Below are 23,469 nucleotides of genomic sequence, written 5' to 3' on the forward strand. Positions count from 1 at the left end.
TGAGAATACGTGGGGAGGGGGCAATATGTGATGGAAAGAATCCTTAAAAGGCCAAGAGGGTGCACAAAGTACTTTTCACATTATATCAGGTATTAAGTATACAAACACTGCTTATATGCAAACACGATGACATTTTATAAAAGTGCCTTGAGCGTCCCCAGATGTTGACAGGGCTCCTGAAACCAACCCCTTGTGGACACTGAGGGGCATCTGTGATGGGCTTAGTGCTTCTGTTCCATCTCTAGTTACTTGCACAGTGCCTGGGTCTTAAGAGCTTGTCACGGGCTCTCCTAGGAACGGAAATTGGTCTCTCTTCAAATGGAACAACAGAGGAAGAAGGTGAGCAGGGGCAACAGGAGGATATGGAATGTGTGGCTAATTGCTTCCAGAACAACTGGCTCCTTTGCCTTGAGACTGCGAGAATTGCCGCCTGGCTACAATTTATGAACATGGTGATCAGAGATTCCAGAAATAGAATCCTGATCACAAGGTGGAAAATAGAAAGCACAATTTCAAATTTTCGAGGGCTTGAGATTTCCTGGAGTCATGAAGCATGGATGGATCCTTGAACTACTGCTCTGATTTAATAAAACCTAAACCAAAGTATCCCCCGAAGTCTTCTTAAGCCATCACACCAGCTCAGCTTCAGCAGTATAGAAGGTCTGTCTTTGTTATTTAACTTACGCCTATGCTTGAAGAGCATTACGGTCTTTTAGATCAGATCTAGCTATATGATGTCAAACTGACGACAACAACCCGGAAGATGAGACAGGAACCTGAGGGCTTCTGAGGGAGGGGCACTCAGAAAAGGAGGGGGAGACGGTGACACAACAACTTGAAGACTATAACCAGTGTTGCAGAATTGGACATGCGGACACTACTGAACTGCTGTGTACACTCAACAAGGTATCAGTAAGGAAAGAGGTGAACGGGAGGAAAATAGGTTATGAAAGTTAACCGACTTTGAACTGAGTTGGACCCACTCAATGGCTGCTGGTTTTGAGTTGGTTGGAATCCATTTTAGTTGTTCTCATTGAATAATCACAATTCTAGGATTTTTAAAAACAAAGAATTGTTAACTATAGGAAAAGATCATAGATCCTGAGTTCTGGTGTCGTGGGCTACTAACCACAAGGTCAGAGGTTCAAACCCATTAGTCTCTCCTAGAGAGAAAGATGAGGCTTTCTGGTCCCTTAAAGATATAAAGTCTTAGAAACCCAAAGGGGCAGTTCTACTCACTGTAAGTCAGAATCAACTCGAAGGCAATAGGTTTTAGGGTTGGGTTTGTGTTTGGTTAAGATTCCATTAATTTGATCATTATTTTGGAGGCGGTGGGGGGGTGTGTGCGCATGAAAAATGCTTTCAAACTGACAACAGGAAATCCAGACAATCATTTTTGTTCTAAATTGGTCAGTCACGTGGACCTGGCTGACCTTCATCTCCAGCCCTGCCAAAGGTTAAGCTGATAGCACCTGGCCCCAGAATAAATCATGTTTTGGGCACCGACTAGGTGTCACAGCTCAAGACTTCCAAGTAAACAAAGACTGTCTTATCAAGTGAACACTCCAAAAAGCCTGACAGGTCACAATCCAGAATCAAAGGTCACAACCTTCTCTGGTCAAGCCTCATTTACAGCACTGAGCGGGACCTTTATCAGGTTTGCTTGGCATACGTTAGGAGAACAAAGACTGTTTTCATTGTTGGTTTGTATCTACAGCTGGTATCCTTTGCCTTCAATGCTATTTTTTTTCTTTCTCCGTCAGTCTTCAATCATCACTCATTCCCTAAAGGAACCATAATTATTTAGATTAAACACACCATATTCCTTCACTTTTAAGACACACAGGGGCTTCAGAAAGTTCATGGAAAACTGGAATTAAAAGACAAAGGAATTTTCCCACAAGCTTTCTGAAGCCGTCTCAGACAGATATTTGTCGCCAATGCTGCGTCCTAAAAGTGGGAGGCTTCTTAGAGTGGACGTCCTAGCTGCCTGGCCCACCCCCAGGGGGAGGAGGTGGCTATGGCCTGCCCCTAGTGGCCAGAGGCAGGGGAATAAGCATCGCAGGAACCTTGTATACCTGAGTTATTTGCATGGGTAGCACCGTCCAGAGTTAAAACTGTTGCTTAAGTTTGGATGGCTCATTAAAATATCACAGAAAAATCACATATTGTTGTAGCACTGAAACTGTTATGATGACTTAAGAGGAGTGGGAAACCAGATTTGTTCTAAGTGGAGCCAGTATTTGTCACTGGCGGAGAGCCACTCCCGCACCTCCCCACAGAGCACTGGCCAGCTGCGGTGCAGGCCCACAGGGCGAAGATGCCACGTGCAAGCGGACGGAACTCTGCTTCATTGCTTCCTTGAGGGGCATGCAGGTGTGTTGCCAGTTACCTGGCAGGCAAAGCTGCTAATTTTAGATTTGAAAAAATGTCAACTGCCTTGGAATCGATCACCGCATTTCCCAAGCTGGAAGAGGTGGGTGGGATTCAGTCATGCACTGTGAAGGACAAAAAATGCAAGCACAACTTGCAGTTGACTTCAAACAGGAGCTAATTTCCAGCCATCGGCAGGTTACTTAAGGAAATCAACCAGATGAAAGACGTACACAGATGAGCAAGTGCAGGTGCATCTGATATTTCTGGATGACCCTAAAGACCACGGCCTCTATCCCAACTATGTCTCATAGTGACAAGGTCATGAACACTGGGCTGCTAAAAAACAGGATGTCATGGACAAATCTGTCTTGGGAGAAGTGCAGCGTGAACGCTCCTTCCAGGAGAAGGCAGCCAGACTTCAACTCATGGACTTTGGGCACAGGGGGAAACCAAACAAGCAAGAAAACTCGTGAGTCGATTCTGACTCATGGCGACCCTATAGGACAGAGTAGAACGGCCCCTGTGAGCTTCCAAGACTGTAACTCTTTATGGGAGTAGAAAGCCTCATCCTTATCCTACAGCAGCGGGTATTTTGGAACTGTTGACCTTGTGGTTAGCAGGCCAAGAAACATAACACTAGAGTATGAAGGGGCTTCAGAAACGTTGTGGGGAAAAGTCCATTGTCTTTTTGTTCCATCCTTCCGTGAACTTTTTGAAGCCCCTCATATTGTAAGAAGGAACTAGTGCCTGGAATAGGTTATAATGTGTGGCAGTTACATAATCCGGTGTCAACTTGTGAAGGGGTGGAGTCTAGCCTGTCAATCAGGTCGCAGCTTGATGACCTCGTTTGGAGGTACCACAGAGCTAAATAGTGCACTGCACACAAGGCTATTTTGTCTTTCTGAAAACAAGAGACATGGAGCTACCCCAGAGCCCCGTAACTGGAGAAGCCACATGGAGACCCACGCCAGCATTGAGATGCTTACACCACCACTGGCTCCACAAGACTTTCCACCCACTGGACCGTGATTTTCCTGTATTCGGCAACATTGCATGTGCTTCCTGAGTCCGAAGAATTTACAGATTGGTATCGGACATATGGGCTAATATTGGACTTATGGACTTGATCTGGACTGGGCTGGGATGTTTTATCAATATACAACTGCTCTTGTATATAAAGTTCTTTCTTCTACACATGAGCGTCTATGAATTTGTTTCTCTAGTCCACCCGGACTGACACATCATGCTTGGTAAAGCAAAGGTCAGCAAAACATGATGGCTCACCACCTCCAACAGAGTGGCTGCAAACCAAGGGCCTCAGCCATGGGAATGATGGTGGTGACACAGGGCCAAGCAGTGACTGGGTCTGTTGTACACAGGATCACTCATAAGTTAGAATCCACTCGACTGCACCAGGCAGCAGCAGCAACCCGAACCTGTATATGCCTAAATCTCAGCATCATAATCTACAGTACAGAACCTTCCGCGATCACAAGTTTGTACACGTGATCATTCCCACTTCATACACGTACAGAAACTCAGTCGCAGGAAGGTAACGCTTCTGCAAAATCAGACAGCTCAGACCTTCCAGGTCCCAGACCCATGCTCATCCCACCAAACCCTCGCCTAGTCTCACCTCAGGGAGCATAGCTCTGTGGATGGAAGCCCCTGATGCCAGAGGTGGTCACTGGGGTTGTCATCGTCACGTTACCGAGTCCCTTACAAATGCTAGTGACCCTACAGGATAGAGGACAACACCCCATAGGGCTTTCTAGGCCGTACTCTTTACGGGAGCAGGTCTCTGGCCCTTTTCTCCTTGGACATGCTTGGTAGGGTCCGCCTGAACGGTTAACTACAGCGCCACTAGGGACCACAGCGTCCACAATCATGCCAGTTCACCCAGAGCTGCAGAGGAGCCCTCTGTCCTGTCCAAGACTATGCCTGGGACAGTGCCTGGCCCTAAGGCGGCATTCAATTGACATGAAAATAAGCGAATCTGCAGGAATAAAATGACTGGTCTCCCCGCCCCACCCCCCAAAAAAGGCATTTTAAAGAGCATTGAACTTACTTTAGAAACACCCACTGTGAGCATTTACTTATATCAAAGGATAAATATTCTACGAGTGCGTCACTGTTACTGAATTATCAGAGGAAGCCAATGCAAGTTCCAGACGGCAGCCTATTCTCAGCTGGATTTAAATTTCCTTTCCTCGTTTATGTTAACTTAGTCACAACTGAATTTCAATAAAAGGTTAATCTGAACAATTATACTGAAGGGTTCCCCTGCCCCCAAGGGAGTGACCTGCTCCATTTTACTTTTGTATAATCTTAATTTAATGAACTGCTATCTGATCTTGGAGTGGTTATCGTTAAATTTGCAGTGGGCACTTGTGTTAGTCTGGGTACTTTAAAGAAACAAATCCATAGAAACTCATATATAACAGAGAGTTTTATATAAAGGTTAAGGGTGCATCAAGAAAACATCCCAACCCAGTGCTGCCCAAGCCCACAAGCCCAACATTAACTCATATGTCCAACACCAATCCACAAAGTCCTCCTCCATCTCTCAAAACAGTCACAATGATACCGACTGCAGGAGGAAGGCCAAGTCAGTGAGCATGTAAGCATCTCAGGACTGGCAGGGGCCTCCACACTTCTGCTCCAGCACCTAGGGCTGCATCGGGGTAGGTCCATGCGGCTTCCCCTTAGAGATATCTTGCAGGAAGTCAGCCTTGCAAGCTTCACCCTGGTCTGACCATCAGAAAGCAAGAGACCCGAGAACTAGAAAGGCGAGGCTCACTGAGCCATTTATCCCTCCGCCCTTCTTTCTATTAAGCCTACATGTGTTATTGGCCAGGTTGGCACAATAAACTACCTCAGCACTGTACTTTAAATATCTATAATCAATATTTCTGTTTGGAGATTCATAACTAAAGGGTCCAACTACTGAAATTGTTGATTAACATTATCCATGAGTCAAACAGGAGCAATTTGGAGGGAAAGACATAATAACTTTCTTAGCTATTTGGAGGGAAAGACACAATAACTTAATTTCTTAGCATGGTCTGTACCATTTTATAGTCAAATAATCCATTAGTGGTCCTTAGGTGCCCATGTCCATGCCTACTCATGGTGATACTAGGTTCAATGAAGGAACACTTGCAGGTCCTGTGCCATGCTCACAATTGGCATGTTGGAACCCACTCTCACGGGCATGGTGTCAATCCACCTTGTCCGGGGTCTTCTACTTCAGCAAGCATGAGTCCCTTCTCAGGATCTGTGAGATGAAGTCTTATGATCTGATCCTCATGGCTAAGGAACACTCCGAGTGTGCTGCTTTCAACAGCTACTTGTTCTTCTGACGATCCATGGTGCTGTCAAAGTTCTCCACCAATACCATAATTCAGGTGCTTCAAATCCTCTCTGTTCTTCCTAGGGCATGATCTAACTTCCACATGCATATGAGACAGATTGAAAAAAAAGTGACATTTTTGCTCTTGAACACCTTTGTGCAGATCAGTGCAGTGAAATACATCATTTGGTTTCTTGAGTCTGGCTTCCATGACCAGTGACTGTGGATCCCAGCAAAAAGAACTCCTTAACCAACACTTGAGTCTTTGCTGCTTTTTTATGATATTGTCTATTGGTCCACTAGCAAACACTGTTGCTCTCTTTACAATGAGTTGCAATCCATACCAAAGACTGCATGTAGTTTTTGATTTTCATTATCAAGTGCTTTCAGCCCTCCTCCTGGCTTTCAACAAGCAAGATTGTGTCATCTGCTTACGACAGGATGTTAACAAGCCTTCCTTCCACCCTCATGGTGTCTTCTTCATATAGTCCAGCTTCTCTGATGATCTGATCAGCATGCAGATGAAATATGATGAAAGGCAACACCCTGCCACACCTTTTCTGGTTTTAAACCATATAGTATTCCTCGTTCTGTTTGCGTGACTGCCTCTTGGTCTATGTACAGGTTGCACACGATCGGTAGTCTGGAATTCCCGTTCTTCTCAACATTATCCAGGTGAGACAACTATGACTCAAATTTTCGTACCAACCACTAAAGCTAGTGATGAAAATCTTCCTAACTTATTCAGTCTGAAATTAAATATGCTAATTATAAATATTATCACGAAAGCAAATGTTTTTATTTTAACTTAATTTGAAACTAAATATTGTTTTTATCACCATTTGTAGTGCGTTAGTCTGGGTAGACTAGAGTAACAAATTCAGAGAGTCATGTGTATAAGAAAGAACTTTCTTTAAAGAGTAATTGTACATTTAGAAAAAAACCCAGCCTCGTCCAGAGCAAGTCTTAAGTTTGACAGCCCATCTGTCCAATACCAATCTATAAAGCCCTCTTCAGACTCACGAAACACATGCAATGATGCCAAATACAGGAAGATCACAGGCCAGTGGATGGGAAGTCTTGTGAACCCAGTAGCACTGTAAGCATCTCAGCGCTGGCAGAGGTCTCCAAGTGGCTCCCCGGCTCCCAGGGCCCTGGCTCCATCAGTATAGCTACATGTGGCTCATTGTCCATAATGTCTCACAGGGAGTCAGCTGGTGTCCTGCCTCCATCGAGCTATTTATCTCCTTAGCACCTCCAAGTGAGGTCATCAAGCTGCGACCTGAGTGACAGGCTGAACTCCACCCCTTCACTCTTAAGTTGCAAACTGACAACAGATTATGTAACTACCACATGTAGTTTCTGATTATTATTTCTACATTAACTTGTACAGAAAAAAACGTCTTTTTAAATCCTTTTAATAATGGCTCCTTAATTCTGTGCTGTCAGTCACTTAAACATTGGGGACCCCCAAACAACCTTTGCTTGTGTGGGTTTTATCTTTCTAAATTTTCTTCTCTATTAGGATTTTTAAGTGACACGATTTTAAAATATTTTAAAATGCCAGTAATGGGTTCACTGTGCCCTTTTCTGTTCGACAAACCTGTCACCACAAGGAAGCTGTGAGAAAAGCGGTGCTGGTTTACACACCAAATTATCTAATGTCCATCTGAATGGGTTCTCTTGCCGAATTCCACACTCAATTTGCTAAGCTATATCGAAGAATACAAAGAAAACCAGTTGCCTCAGATAGATGTGTAACCGGGAAAGATTTCAATAGACTTTTCAAATAACTGGTCATTTTTCTTTGAGGCTACACCAAAGCCCGACAAGTGGGAGTTCTGTGGCGGTCACACCACAATGGGATGGCACCTGAATGGTCTTCTTCCATAATAATCACACTCGCTAATATCACCATCGGTCCCTCATAAAGTCTTTGAATACATGCTATCCAAAATTGTAACTTTTGCTTAAAAGCTTGAATTTTATCATCGATACTAAATACTGTCAGCTGGTTTCCTTGAAGTGACAGGCTCACTGAGTACGTACTTGACGTTCTCGTAGTCAGAAAGTGCATAAAGGACATTTGTTATGGTGTAACTGGACTTTTCATTTTAACTGTGAATGAGTGCGTACCAATGATGGAGCCTACAGCCTTGACTCACAGCAAGGCATGGCAGCTTCACCCACTGCTTTTGTACTGTCCGTGTAATACTGGCAGAGAAAAGGAGATAAATGCGTCTCAGTATCCTTATGAAGCAGTTTGGGTCTGGAGGCTCTGGGGCCACACCCAGAGGACTGCTGTACCCTACTGTACAATACTGAAGCATCGATCCCTCAGCTACAATCCAACTCACTAGGTGGCAGTCACCAATTTGGAAAGGGAAAGTGGCGCTTTTGCAGATAGTCCACAGGCACTACTGACCCCAAGAACATTAATGTAAGTGGAAGGCTACTCCCACTATCCAAATTTGAATAGGAAACATGGAAAAGTAAACCTAGTTACCATGGAAAAATTTTAAAGGAAAACAAACCAGCCAATAAACTAAATATGCAAAGTTTCCCCCAACAAATTTGAAATATGAATGTTTTTTAATTCATCCATCTGTTCCCACATTTATTCAGCTGTGTAGGGTAGTTGTGGGGTGTGAGGGATATGGAGGGTCTTAGGCTCACAGACCCGGTGGCCGGTCCGCAGGCTGTTTATCTGCCAGGGAACCAAGCAGGGGCATGAAAGTCTGAGAGAGCTGCCTAGCCCCCCAACCTACGAGCAGCCTGCCTCTCTGTCACTGCCATGGAGCCAATATTGACTCACAGGGACAATGTAGGAGAGGGGAGAGCTGCTCCTGTGAGTTTCCAAGACTGTGGCTCTGAGCGGGAGTAGAATGCCCCATCCTTCTCCCATAGAGCTGCTAGATTGGAACTGCTGACTTTGGGGATTCTGTCCAGTGTGTAGCCACTATACGCTACCAGGGCTCCACAAGTATCCTGCGGGGTTTATATATAACCTTTATCTCTCTGAATATAAAGAAGAACTCCATAATCTCCAAGTCTCTCTTTTCTTAGCTGGGAAGGAGGTGCACTCCACTGAGCCCACAGAGGCGACGGTCGAGCATTCACAACAATGCAGGGCACAGAGCAGGCTCCTAACACACACTAGCTGCTGTCAGGGGGTCCACTGGAGGCACACAGACCCACAGCCAAATAATCGTGATACAGCAAGAGGAAGGATTCACTACAAAAGGTGATGGCAGCAAAAACAGAAATGGGGGGGAAAAACATGAAGGTCTGGCCAGTTGGGGGGAGGTGCCTTATTGGCGAGGCCACCTGCCTCAGAGGAGGAGGAGAAGCCGGCCAGGTGGTGGAGGAGGGAAAAGGAAGAAAAGGTACACAGACATGCGTAACAGTGGGGCAGAAGAGGGACAGGTGGGCAGGTGGAGTCTGGCAGCACCTGAGGCAGAAAACACACTGGGACACAGTCATCTGGGGCCTTCCGTACTGCGCTACGGGACAGATGCTTGAAGCCGTTCTCTTTTGATTCTGGAGAAGACTGAGAAATTGTCGTGTTTCAATGCTGGCAGGTCGTTTTCTCCCACACCTTGTCCCCACACGTGCGCGCGCGCGCGCACACACACACACACACTTACGCATGTGTGCACTCTGTCTTCTCTAGTGGCCCTCACCATCAACCCCCCTGGCCCAGCATGGACAGCAAAGCTCTTCTCAGAGGCCAGGGGACAGCCTTGTTCCAGCAGCGAGGGGAACTGGCCCTTAAGAGTTTTAAAAGTCAAACCAAACTCACTGCCAGAGTCAGTCTGACTCATAGAGAGCCTGTGGGACAGAGTAGAACCACCCCTGTTGGTTTCCGAGACTGAATCTTTACGAGAGCAGAGAGTCTCATCTCTCTCCCGTGGAGCTGGGGGGTTTTGAACTGCTGACTTTGCAGTTAGCAGTCCAAAGGATATGCCCCTACACCACCAGGGCTCTTGTCTTAAAAATAGCAGCGAGTATTTACTGGACAAAAAGCATGTGCATCCTCAGTGACACACACAACCTCCTGACATGTACAACTGTCTTCAGCCCAGCTCCTTTTCTGCCCATGCAGGATGGGCAGGCCCCTTTGCTAAGCGAAGTGGGAAGACGCAGAACTGAGGGGAGAGGGTCATGGCTTCCTACCGTGGAGCCCCTTGCTGCAACCTGAGTGAGCACTGAAGCCCCAAGTGGCCGCCCTCTCTCTGGCCCTTTGGCAGGGCCGGAGATGCACCTTGGAGTATTCAGGATGCAGGTGCACAGGTGCAAGTCTGTGGCCCTTGGTGATTCTGCGAATGTCCACGGACGGGGACGGGCAGGTGCCCAGGGCTGCACCCATGCCCTCTCAGACAGGACCACAAAGATCGGGGCGGCGCCTCACTCACCCAGAATTTTACGAGGAAGAAGGCATTCTGAGGGCCCTTTCCGAACAGTTCCTTTAAGCCGCCTTTCTTTTCAGGAAATTTGTCGTAAATCTGACGGATGTCCACGGACTCGAGCAATGGGTCGCTGTACGAATGGTTGGCATGGCCAATGTGCACGAAGAGGTGTTTGTTGTACTGCAAGAAACCAACAGAAACATTCCCGTTACAAACCCTCAGAGCAGTCGGGAAATTCCAGAATGACCAGGGAGGCGCTGGACAGCTTCAGGTCTGTTAAAACAAAAACAAACAAACATGACGTTAGCTTTGGGTTAAAACAATCATGATCTTTCGTTGACAAGGGAAAGTATTCCCAAATGCCTGAAAAGTGCGTGTTTGTTTTGCCAAGACAGAAATAAAGAGCTGCTTCAACAACCACCCAATGATGAATCCAATAAACAGCTGGAGAGACGCAGAGGCTGCAGAAGCTGATCCCTACACTTTATCCTGGGTCATAGGCTGTCATGCAAATGTTTTAAATTACCGGGGAGGGGGAAGGGGTAGGTTTGAGTAATTTTTTTCTGGAAAGGAGGCAGCACGCTGAGAAAGTTTGGGAACCTATGGTGTCGATAGCACACTTGAGCCTCTCTCTGTGCCTGTCTCTCTGCTGACTAGGCAGTGTGACACCAACTCAATATGATGTGAGCAACAATGTCTGGGGACAGGGACTCCGGGGTCCTTGGAACCCACAGGGGCTCTGAAAACCATCTCCTCTCTTCACCTAACACTCCCCACTCACTTTCCAGGTTTAAAATCGGGATTTCTCAATTTGCTATCCTCCTTCACCCTTTGAATCCCATAAGGCGGCCTAGTCAGAAACCCAACAAGAAGACCTGCTCAGAACCACCTCCCAGGAGAGTGTGGGGTCTAGACTCAGTCTGCTCATGCACTAAACTCAGGGCACAGCAAATTAGCCAGTAACAATAACAAATGTCTATTGAGAGGGAGCTGGGATGGCATCTACCTCAGCAGGTTGAAATGAGGTAGATACTGCCTGTAACTCTTCACAGGAGTAGAAAGCCTCGTCTTTCTCCTGCGGTGCAGTGGGTGGCTTCATACTGCCTTGCCCACCATACTGCCTGCATACAATAAGTGCTGGCTGTCCTCCCCATTTTTAGCCAGTCTCCCTTCTTCAGATTGACAGTGATCATCAGCAGCAAATTAAAAACACGGAAGCAGAGACATTTCTGTTAACCTTGTTTGACCAACGAGCCCCGGTTGCCTAGTGGCTATGCGTTGGGCTTCCATCCACAAGGGCCGCAGTCTGAAGCCAGTAGCTGCTCCTTGGAAGAAAGACAGGGTTTTCTACTCCTGGAAAGAGAGTCTTGGAAACCCACAGGGGCATCCTGTAAGCTGGCATCGGCTCGATGGCAGGAGTTTGGCTTTTGTTTTTTATAGCCCCAAAGTTTCCTGACTCATAATATGGTCACCAAACACTACTGCTTCTTGCTTTGGAAAGACATGCTTATTACGTCCATGACCTGCTGCCACCCACAAAGGGATTTCCGGTTCGCTCTGCCCGCCTGTGACCCACAGTGCTACCATGCAAGGGGCAGGCGGCCAGACCCCTTTCCTGCCCCAGAGCAGAGTGAGACCTTCTTCAGGGCACCAACACCCTGGCAGGAATCAGTGTAATGGAAAGTGGGAACCCGTCTACAAGCGACCAGGCAGACTTCAGGTAAAAGCAAGACCGTCCTACAAAAGACCGTAAGAAGGAGGTCTGCCGAGTCTGACAGAAAGACAAGTAGAAGCCCCATTTTTTAAGGGAGGGAGGACTGGTCTTTCTGTAGACTTTCTCAAATGCTGTCACCTCCTTATTTCAACGATAAGCAAACAAAGGCTGCAGAAATGCATGAGTCATGGGTATTGTAAGGCCAGGAAAAAGCCACACCGGCCGAGCCAGCAACACGACAATGTTTACAAGGCAATCAGAGCTGGCTCGTAGTCTGTCTGTTCATTCTCCAGGGACAGCACCACAGAATCAGGGCGGCAGCACTGTGCCTTCACTGCTCAGGCCGCCCGCCGCCCACCCCAACCCTCCTTCAGAGCCTCTGCTGGCAGCTGAACCCAGCCTGCCAGGCTCCTTCTTGTGCCACCCCCCCCTTGTCCCCTAAAAACAAGAACCCACGACCATCAACTCGAGCCCCACTCTCCGCAACTCTACACAGGGGCTCCGAGGCTGTCAAGCTTGACAGGAGCAGACAGCTATGTCTTCCTTCCAAGGAGCTGCGGGCCCTGCTGCTAGCAGTTCAGTGCTTACCTGACTTATCACTGCCACCAAGGCTCCTGCGCTTCCCATAAAGGCAAACCCTCCCCCCAAACAGACCAACCAAGAACTCAGGGCCACTGAGTCGACTCAGCCTCACAGTGATTCCACAGGGCAGAGAAGGACTGGTGTTGGTAAAGACTACACAACTCTGCTTGAGGTACTTGAACTTCTGAACTGTTAAGATAAGTGGATGGAATCCCAATAAAACTGTCTTTAAAATAAATAAAATACATCCCACCCCACCCCCAAAGAACAACTAGTCATTTGGTTTCCAGGGCTGTAAATCTCTATGGAGTAGAAAGCATCACCTTTCTGTCATGGAGCAGCTGGGGGTGAGGGGGTTTGAACTACTGACCTTGTGGTCCACTACCCCTCCAGGACTCCTTTGTAGGTAAGGAGCATTTGGGAAAGAATGGAACACAAACAGAGACTGAGGGAAACCGGTGTTTCAAATCTGAGTCTCCCACTGGAACGCCACCTGCCCCACTCTGTGGCCTCGGCCATATGAGGAGGCAGAGATTGAGCAAAGCTAAAATAGCTTAGAGAACCAGGATGCTGTTTCTCGCCCCACAAAAGGTCCCAGCAGCGCTGTGCTGGACCTAACGGGTCGAGGAGGTGAGGGGAGAAAGATGAAGTGCTCATCAGCAGAGGCCAGGAAGGAGCGGCCGAGATGCAGGGTGTCCAGACAGACAGAAACCTGAACCTCAGCGTGCTCCTATGTACAAGTGGGGATGTGGTACCCGCAGATGAAAGGGAACAAGGGACAGGAAGTGGTAGGTGTAGAACCAGCATTGGAGAAGTGCTCATCAGATCATTGTGGCAATGCTGATTCTTATCAGGGCTCCTTATCAGGTGAGATCAAGCAGCTCCTGCAGCACTGTCGTCCTGTAGCTAGCCCTCCTGACAGAGTCAGATAGAAACACACACACCCCACCAGGAGTCAGACAGACAGACAGAAACACACACACACAGCACCAGGAGATGGGAGCAAGTTACGGAGGCAGAGTTCAAATCCTCCATCTAGCCTGCTCATGGCAAACTCCTTATCATGGGACCTCTCCCCTGGGCCTGAAGGGAAGAGAATGACTCTCCTGTCCTAACTGTGCTAAGAGCTTCTGAGATAGGTGGCCTCAGGGAATTCTGGCTTCCCAGCAATGCTGCGTAAAGCCGCCAAGCCAGTTTTGACCCATGGCAACCCCCAGAGCAGAGCAGAACTGCAAGTCACGGCAGGAGCAGGCAGCCCATCTTTTTCCTGTGGGGCAGATGGAGGGCTCGAATCACTAACCTTGTGGGGTGAACAGTATAATGTGTAACCCTCTACACCACCAAGGGGGTCCAGGAGGGGGAAGCTTGATTAGAATCACTTTACAGGTAAGGAAAGAGCTGCTTCACGGACGGATTAGCTTGCTTTCTGTCATCCAGCACTGGAGCTCAGGACGGCAAGGGCGGGACCTGCCAGTCATCACAGCCCACGCCGTGGCAGTACACATTCATCACACTGCCTTGGCCAAGGCCATCTAAACACTGAGGAAAACCTGCTCTGGAAACTGAAAAGCTAAGCAGCGTCTCAAAATTGTGAGAAACGGACCTGGAATTCAGGGCACATGGGTCCACAGATGCACCCGGACCCAGACCTAGGAGGCTTCTATTTTGAGTCATGACCTTTGAGTGCAAATGGCCGGAGTGACCTGAGAAGGGGCAGCCTGTGTCTGCCAAAGGAAATCGGGCACTGCTTCCCCAAGCCTGGGGCTGGAAACCAGATGCTGGCCGTTGGCATCTGACGAGAGGCGTTCCGGCCAAGGGGTTTACTTTGTTTCTAAGAATAAGAATACAAAGGACTAGAGAAGGTATCCAGGAGACCGCCCACTGCTACAAACACAGGCTCGGTTGTCCTCACCCCTGGCTGATCCAGGCATCCCTTGGCCCCCAAACCTGGAAGGCTGGAAAGGGGAAATCCACCTGATACATTTGAGTTCAAGTTTTCATGAAATTAAAACTCTGAAAGCCATTTGGTGAGGCTCTATCTACCTCCTAACACGCCAGGTCTCCTTATAAGGGAAGGTTATGGTGGACACCTATCCTCCTTTTTCTCAAGTGAGTCCTACATTCTTTCCGGCAGCAAAGGTCTCCCTAAAACTAAAGGTGGAATGTACACACACACACACACACACACACACACACACACACACACACACACACACACACACCATGTGCTTCAGTTTATGGGGCAGAAAATGCAAAAAAAAAACCCAAAACCCAAGTATTTGCAGCAATTTATGAACTGAGCCAATGTCCCATGGACATTGTTACACGGACAACAAAAGCCAAAGACTAGATGTCCTCGATAGTGAGGAGGAAAAAAAGAGCCCCACCTTTTAGTCCGTTTAACTACAGAATAAACAAAGGTCCCCCTGGCAGTCAGCAGACACACGATGGATCATCAACAAAGGTGACAAAGAAAAGGCAGCGGCTCTTGGTATTTCGCTGTTGAGACTGGTGGGCCTGCGCCACAGAGAACACTTGCTAGCCATGAACAGTGACCCACTCCCGTGCCCTGTTACAGCAGCAGGACGTAATTACGACAGATGCCTACAACTTGAACACATGAAATACAGAGGCCAGGATATATATCCTAGAAAGACAAGAGAAGACCAAAAGGCTTCCAACTAAGAAAACGGTCCTCATGGACCACCTTAACCGTGTGGTGTACAAACTCCACACAGGCTGGAAATATGACTGCTGGATGGTCCTTATAACAAGATGCTGTGATGTAGTCCACGGTGGTAAGGGGTGGGGAGGGGGAGAGCGAATGGAAGACATGAGTGTGTTGGGAGGATTTTGTAATACGCGTGGGACACCAGGCCCCTAGCCTCCCATAGTCAGCCATCAACAGGTGATGTCTAAAATGGCAGGAGCAAGCTGTACAGCCTACGCTTGTCACTTAGAAAAAAGGAGGGAAACACCTAGAGCACTGGCTGGGAGGCCAGGAGGGCTGGGGTCTGTTGGGGTCTCTTCCCAGAGGCCATATGAACTTTTATAGACTACACACAGGTTACTTGAGTCAGTCATCACCCAATCAGAACAATCCTGAAACATCATGGGGATTCTTGAGGAACAAACTATAAAGGAGATTAAGTTATATTAAGAGTTCTGTGCCAAGAGATCATTCTACGTTGGTCATGCCATAGGAATTAGGTGCGTGTATAACCGAGACCAAGATTTACTTTTGGAAGACAACAGGCATCACGAGGGAATTTTATTTAGAAGTTCCTGGGAGGAAGTCCAGCAAGGCCAACTTGAGTTTTTCTTGACACCTGCCACCCCCACCAACACATGCAACATTTAAAAAAAATCATCTTATTAGGGGCTCGTATAACTCTTATCACAATCCATCCATCCGTCCATTGTGTCAAGCACATTTGTTAACATCACCATTCTCAAAACATTTTTCTTTCTACTTGAGCCCTTGGTATCAGCTTATTTTTCCCCTCCCTCATGAACCCTTGATAATTTATAAATGTTTATTATTTTTTCATGTCTTACACTGACTGATGTCTCCTTTCATCCACTTTTCTGTTGTTCATTCCCCCTGGGAGGGAGTTATAGGTAGATCATTGTGATCGGTTCCTCCTTTCTCCCTCTACCTTCCACTTACTGGTCCTGAGAGGTTTATCTGTCCTGGATTCCCTGTGTTTCCAGCTCTTATCTGTACCCGTGTACATGCTCTGGTCTAGCTGGATTTGTAAAGGTAGAATTGGGATCATGATAGTGGCGGGGGATGAAGCATTAAAGAAATAGAGGAAAGTTGTATGCTCCATCGGCACTATACTGGCTCTTCGCCTCCCTGTTACACTTCTGTAAGGGGATGTCCAGGTGCCTACAGATGGGCTTTGGGTCCCCAACCCCTCATTCACAATGACAGGATTCACATGGAATTTTTTAGAAGGTTCCTGCATGCCCGAGATTCCTAGGAACGTCCATCGTGGTGCAGGGGATTCTGGGAACGTCTTTCTGCAATGCACATGCTCTGCCCAAATGTCTACCTTCCCTCCCCTGCCCTGAATCTGAAAGATACCTGGGTCCAATCCCAGAGCTCCCGGCAGCTCAGGTACTCTGGATAACCGAAAGGAGCGGGAACACTGGGCTGTCTGTAGGGCTCATCTTAAAGACCCTTGCTGTACCAGAAACCCCACAGGGATCACAGACCTCCCACAGCTCCGTGCCTCCGATAGACTGCTCCACATGCAGAGGTCTGCTCTGACTTGGAGAAATGCTCATTTTTCTCTCACTAGAGGTATAATCCCTCATTATTCTTTGTAGCAGTTAAAAAACATCCTGAGAAAGTTGAGTGCAATCCTGAAAATTGATTAGGATCCTTTAGGGAGCACCTGGGGTAACAAAAAGCATTTTCTTCCTATCCCTGGCTCTCTCATAGGACAGAGTAAATCTTCCTCTGAGGGTTTCTGAGAGCATCAATCAGTACAAGAGCAGAAAGTCCCAGTGGAGCCACTGGTGGCTTTGAATGGCTGACCTTGAAGTTGGCAGCCCAAGGCATACATAGCCCACTATGCCATCAGGGCTCGGCATGGACTCGATGGCAGTGAGTTTGGTTTGGCATCCCAGGCTTTTGTGTGTGTGTGCTTTGTTTTGTTTTGTGGGCAGGGCTTCAAACGGTTTCATTCTGGTTTGTCCCCCTACCGAGAAATTGCATTTCCTCCCTAGATTTACTGAATCGGGATCCAAAATCTCACTACCATCCCCAGGTGATTCTTAGCTATACATAAGCTGGGGATCTTCCTAAAACGTGGGCTGTTGTTCAGAATATATCTGGGATGGAAGGCCAGTTTGGGGGGAAAAAGCAGAGGGGGATCTGGTTTGAAGCGCAGTCTGCTGCATAAGGAAGCAGTAGAGACTATTAAGGAGGGGCTGGCACTTGGGTGCTGGAGTCAGAGGTGGTCCAGGTCTGGACCCTGGCTCTCCCTCACCTCCCAGCTAAGTCATGGAGACAAGCAATTTAAGCCTCCTGGCTACAGTCCCCACCTGTCCTGGCAAGAGGTTTATGAGGCTGCGATGAGACAAAGCCTGGAATGGGCTATCATCATGATCGCTTCCCCTAATCATTGTGACAGGATTATTTTACTATGGACAGAATAATGAAATTAAGGCTGCTCCTCTGACAGCAACAAAAGGGAAACAGAAAACACAGAGAGAAAGTTTCAGGCACCTTAGGGCCAGGTCCACGGGCCCCTGATGATGCAAAAGTTAGACGCACGCCCGGAATCAGTGGGTGGTTCGGACTCACCCTGTAGCTCCTTGAGGGACCAGGCCTGGGGAGCTGCTTCTGTAAGGACTCCTGTTAGCTGCCATCCAGTCCGCTCTGACAGCAGGCGACCCTAGGCACCACAGAGGCAAATCCCACCATCTGGCGCCATCCTCCCAACAGCTGCTATGTCGGGGCCCCTCGCTGCAGCCACTGCATCAGTCCCCCTTTTCGCTGCCCCTCTACCTTTACCCAGCAGTGTGTCCTTCTCCCAGCACTGACCCCTCCTGATCACATGCCCGAAGCACGAGAGGCGACGTCCTCATCAGCCTTGCTTCGATACATGTGGGGCAGGGTGACTGTCACAAGGGGCTGGCTACTCTGGGTTGGGAGCACAGACCATGATTAGCTAGAGGGCCTCAGAGGTGGGAATGAGATGCCTGTGTGGCCTTTCCTAACCTAGGCCTACACGTCCCTGAGGCACCTGTCCGGACACCTCTTTCCAAGAGTGTAAAATCTTTCCTTGCAAAGAGGGACTGGGCCGCGTGGAAATATGTCCCTCTGCAGATGACACCAATCAGAAGAAGACTTCCCAAAGTGGCTGCTAAGGTTTCCTTTTCTGAGAGCCGCCACTACAGTCCTCCCATGCTGCGGCGCTCAAGTGCACAAACCAGGCTGGCCTGCGGGCTCCTGGGACGTGCCCCGCCGCAGCACTGCGCTGTCTGCCCTGAAGGTGGCAGTGGTGCCGCAGACTTACTGCAAAAATGCCAACGATTTGAAGAATGCCGTTAAACCTTGAAAAATGACTGCTGTCAAATCATACCAAGAGAAAAATTATAATCCACTTAGGAATTTAAAGGAATCAAGACAAATAACTCATGTCAAGGGATGCTAATGCACAAGTTGAAACGGAACAAGGACAAATCACCCACATTTGCTTCCTGTCAAAAGTTCCTGTTGGGGGCTGCCTGGCCAGTCGATGGCAGCTCAGGGCCACGTGGGGACAAGGAGTGGCTGCAGAGTCCAGCCAATTGGGGGTAAAAATACAGTGATCTGCATATCTCGACCAGCCTGGAAGAAAGCGACTGTGAATGAGGAATGAGTAATGAGTGCTCTAAGCCACAGCTGAGAGAACTAGCTTTCCCGGGCTCCAGCCCATCTGGCTGTCCAGCCCCCAACCCCCAGGGCTGCTGCCCCTCTCCTGGGCCTTTTCCCTGGAGAAGCACCAGGGCACACCGGGGACAAGGACAGCGAGCCCTTCCCTCCAGCACGTCTCACACCAGGGCCTGGCTGGCTGGGGGAGGCGGGCGTCCGCTGAAGAGCAGACACACAGGGCGGGCGGGTGCTGACCTGCCAAGGAAAGCAGATGGAGCCTGGCTGGGGCCTCTGTGAAATGTCTATAAAACCCGGGTCTCCAACTGCTTTCACTTGCCTCATCCCCAAACAGTAATGAAGAAAGTGAGTGAGTGGCCGGAGCAAAGTGCTGATGTTGGGTGAACAGGCTGCTGCTCCCAGGGGCATGGGAGACCCAGACCAGCAGCTCTGTCCCACTGCCCGACCCAGCAGGAGACCAAGCCACACCACAAGGGAGGGCCACTGAGTCCACAGAGGAGAAGGTCGCTAGAAGACAACTATCTCCAGAGTCCTGGGAGACCACATCTGGCAAAACCTCAGAGGGGCACAAAAGTTGGGGTTCAGCCAACAGAGACCAGCGGCCGCCTCTACTACGAAGCTGAAAGGTCAAATGAACTTTCTGACCATTTATTCTTGGCCTATGGGGCTCCAGGGAGCCCTGCTGGCGTAGTGGTTATGCAGAGCTGCTAACCAAAAGGTTAGCAGTTTTCTCCACGGAAGAAAGATGGGGTGGGGGTGGCTTTCTGCTCTTGTAGAGTTAGTCTTGGAAACCCACAGGGACAGTTCTTCCCTGTCCTATGGGGTTGTATGAGTCCGCATGGGCTCAAGAGCAGTGAAGCACACACATCAGCGACACATGGGCTGGCATCATGGCCTGAGAGAACCCATCTAAGCCTTCTGGGCCTCGGCTTGCTCCTACCGCAGGCCTTGTACCCGCTCTCCTGTACATCCCAGGGTCAATGTGGAGGACAAATGAAACTGTACACATGAACATCCTTTATAAGTTACCAAGAGCCGCACAGGCGCTGGTGAACAGATGGGAAGATCCACAGGCAAGCATAAAGGGGGCTGGAGAAAAGGGACCAGCCAGGGACAGAAACCAGAACTGGTTTTACCCCACTGAGGTGAAGCAACCACTCCTGTGGACACTGCAGAGCCTGGAAGCTCCTCCAGAAAGCACCCCAGCACCCCCCCCCCCAGGACAGAGCCTAGGCTCCTCCTGGCAACCTAACCCCCCATACAACCCATCCTTCCCGCTCTCTGCCACAGACCTCAGGCAGGTCACATGTCCACACTGTGCAGTGGTCACATTTTCCCAACCAAAATCAGGATCTGTGGTTGGACCGGAATGTCGCTGATCGGAAATCAGGCCTTCGAAAGACACTATGAACTTGTAAAGATTAAATCATCCTTGGGCCGACTGCTCTATGGAAAAGAAGGGGTTGTCTGCGGTATCCAGTACTTAAGAGGACTCCAGTGCGGGCCTGCTGTTGGTCCAGAGGTAAAGACATGGGCTCCCTGAAGCTGGAAAGACTGCTGACTCATAGCACCCCCTTCCCCCACTGAGGAGACTTTATAAGTTTTGCCACTTTGAATGAAGAGAGAGGTCAGAGAAAGCCAGCCTTGCCTGCTGGCTGAAGAACTGCTCACGCCGGAGCCTAGATCCAACTTCAAGACTTCTCTGCTGTCCCAGCCCAGCCCGAGTCTTGAGCTCACTGTCCTCTTCCTCCTGTGACTGCCCAGCACAGCTTCCTCCGCTGGACCCCGCCTGTGAACCAGCAGGAACAGCCACCTGAGGCCCCCTCCAGTAGGCTGGAGAGCAAAGGAAACAATGACAGGGCACATGGCCTCCCCCTCAGCGCTCCTTGCTGCCATTACCTTCCCAAGCCTCTCAGGCGCTGCCGGGCAGCTTTGGATCCGTGCAAACATCCAGCTGAAATAACTATCAGTGCAGTCGCAGTCGTGGGCTGGCTCTATTAGACGCTCAACATGCGGGGCCTCTTGCTCCCAATGCCTCTTTCCATAGAGCACTCGCATTATCACCAAGGCCGGCCTGCTCTGTACAGATCAGCTTCCTCCTCCTCCTTCCCCGGCTCTGCAAAGCATCGTCACTAGCCTTGGTCTCAAAAACTTCCATTTGTGCTCTTTTCTCCACATCAAATTAATCCCCCAGTAATGCTCTCTCCTCGGTCATCAACCATCACCTGGGCAACTGCAATGGGGGACCTCCCCCCTCAAGGGCACCCTCTGGCCCACAGCAGCCCTCATCTTCCTGAAACACAGCAGGGAGGGGAATAGTGCACACTCACATGAAGCTAGGGAGCCAGAAACCTCTGAGAGCCAGAATCCCAGGGAATGGCCTTGCCAGCTTTCCGCCTCTGACAGAATGCGAACACTCTACCACCACTCTCTGTGAGTGGAAAATATGTGTGTTTTCTCTGACACAGCCTTCTGTTTTCAAAGGTTTTCATGTACAAAAGAAAACCATCTCTAGACCGAGTCTCCCAAAGCTAGTTACAAGAGCTGCTTCTTTCAGGGGTGGGGTACGAATTAGAAGGAGGGAAAGTCTCCCTGCCCCGTTCTTTCACACTTTTAAGATTTATGACCCTATGAGTTTATTACAGGCGTGGCTTGCTGTTATGCTATCCCAGGGCACGCCAGGTCCAAGACCCCACCCACGCAGTGCACAGTAGGTCCCAGGGAGGTTGCTACACATCACTATCGCAGTCACACAGTGAGAGGGGTCCTGGCACGTCCAATTTACAGACAGGAAAAGCTTACGTTCTAGATGCAACATCCTTTGCCCCGAGGATCACACAGCAGGTCAGGGCGCTACCCCTAAGATTGACGGTTCAAAGCCATCAGCCAGGAGGCTGTCCCTGTAAAGATTTACAGCCTCTCTAAAGGTCACTATGAGCGGAAGATGACCTGATGGTAGTGGGTCTGGTTTAATTTGGGGCTTGGGCTTGGCGGGAGAATTACATGTTCTTATTTACAGTATGAGAGGGGCTTCAAACGGTTTGGGAGGGAAATGGAACTGATAGGTTATAGAAATTTTCTTTGAACTTCACTGCTCAGCCCCACATCCTCAGAAGAACCATTGTTTTCACCATGGGTTGAGGCAACCACCTCGGAGAAAGTTCGAATCTCTACCCAGTGGGCAGAGTCCTGCTGGGTCCAGCCAGTGCATGGGGAACTTGCCCGTATTTTGGAAGGCAGCCATTTTTACGGCTGAACAATTTAATTCTTCAAAAGTACTTCCTAATGGTGGATATCAATAACGTTACCTACCACCCGTCCCTCTCCCTCCTGCCTGCTGCAGCTGATGTGGGTCAGCAAGCGCCCCCATAACCTGTAACATACGTGCTTCCATGTACCTGAGCCTGGGTGTGCTTTCCTCACAGCTGTCTCTTAGGTCACAAGATAGTCCTTGTTCAAAACTTAAAGGGGGGTATCTCCCATCAACCCCCACTCTGTGGTGTAACTCCTACCCCAGTAAACTCTCCATGGGCCCTCTTCCTGTTCAGGCTCCTGCCTGTTCCAGCATTCAGACCACAGCAGGCACTGAACACACCAGCCATGCCTGGGCCACCTGAGCCCGGTGGGTCTGCCAGCTGTGGGACAGGAAGGGGTGGAGCTGCCAGGGAGCTGAAGAGGACAGCAATGGTCCAGGGGGTTTGGCGGGGGTGGGGTGGGGGCAATCACAAGAGCTGTACTAGGCCAGGTACTCCCTCCCCTTCCCCCAAGTCCCTCCTTACAGGATTCCCCTCACAGCTCCCATGAAGGGAGGGGCTTCTTCTGTCTAACCTAGCATGGTCCCCGGGAACCAAACGGTCATTTCCACAGTCCTCCTTGGGCAAAGGATCTTGCGCTTGCATTTTAAGACTCTGGTTACGCAACGTTACAATCACGTAGAAAGTGTATTTCCAAGCACTGCCAACCACTTCTAAAACAGTCTTTGTTTTCACACTCTTCCTTCCTTCTGTGCTCGCTGCTGCTGTTTTCCTCCGAGCTTCTGGTGCAAGCCAGAGGCAATAGAGGGGTGGACTGGCTGGTTCTCTACCAACAGAAACCGCTGACTTGGAGAAGCACTGCCCTCTGGCTGATGGGTGATGCAGAGCCAGCAGGGGGCGCCCACCCCTTTGATTAGTCTTTCCTTCGCTCCCTATGGACGACAGGCCTGGGCCTGAAAGAGGCCACCGACCCCAGATGGAAAGGGGCAGTATCGCCTTTTGGTCACGGTCTCAGGAATGCACACAGATGACCTGGATCAGAATCCTATGTCCAATAACAGTTAGCTCTCTGATACTGGGGCAAGCTGCCTCATAGGGATTAAACACAGAAACGTACTATGTTGGCGTGAAAGAGCCCATGACCACTAGTACTGCCATTATTACTCCTAGTACCACTAGAATACCAGGACTAGTACCACCACCACTCAGAGTGGCAGGTTTCCAGAGAAGCCTTTAGCAATGGGGACTTACAGAGACTCTCCAGAAATGTACACAGTGGGTAAAGAATTCCCAGGAAGGCTGGGGTTGTGGACGGAGGGAGAGAATGAGGTTCTCACCTCGTCACTGCTGCCACCTAAGTGTGCAAGGTGGGCAAGTTTTATCTTGGAGGCAGG

The 23,469-nt window shown here is 49.2% G+C and overlaps 1 protein-coding gene across 11 annotated transcripts in view; it reads right to left on the reverse strand.

The window, feature by feature from the left end:
* Positions 1-23,469, reverse strand: part of TEAD1 (TEA domain transcription factor 1) — a 285,413-nt gene that overhangs the window by 31,638 nt on the left and 230,306 nt on the right. For all 11 annotated transcript variants that reach the window (XM_075546044.1, XM_075546043.1, XM_075546042.1 and 8 more), the window contains one exon: positions 10,144-10,317. In XM_075546044.1, the coding sequence (XP_075402159.1) occupies positions 10,144-10,317 (174 nt within the window). The remainder of the gene's footprint in view (positions 1-10,143; positions 10,318-23,469) is intronic.

The sequence above is a fragment of the Tenrec ecaudatus genome, chromosome 4 (genome assembly GCF_050624435.1).
Source record: "Tenrec ecaudatus isolate mTenEca1 chromosome 4, mTenEca1.hap1, whole genome shotgun sequence".
Taxonomy (NCBI): Eukaryota; Metazoa; Chordata; class Mammalia; order Afrosoricida; family Tenrecidae; genus Tenrec; species Tenrec ecaudatus.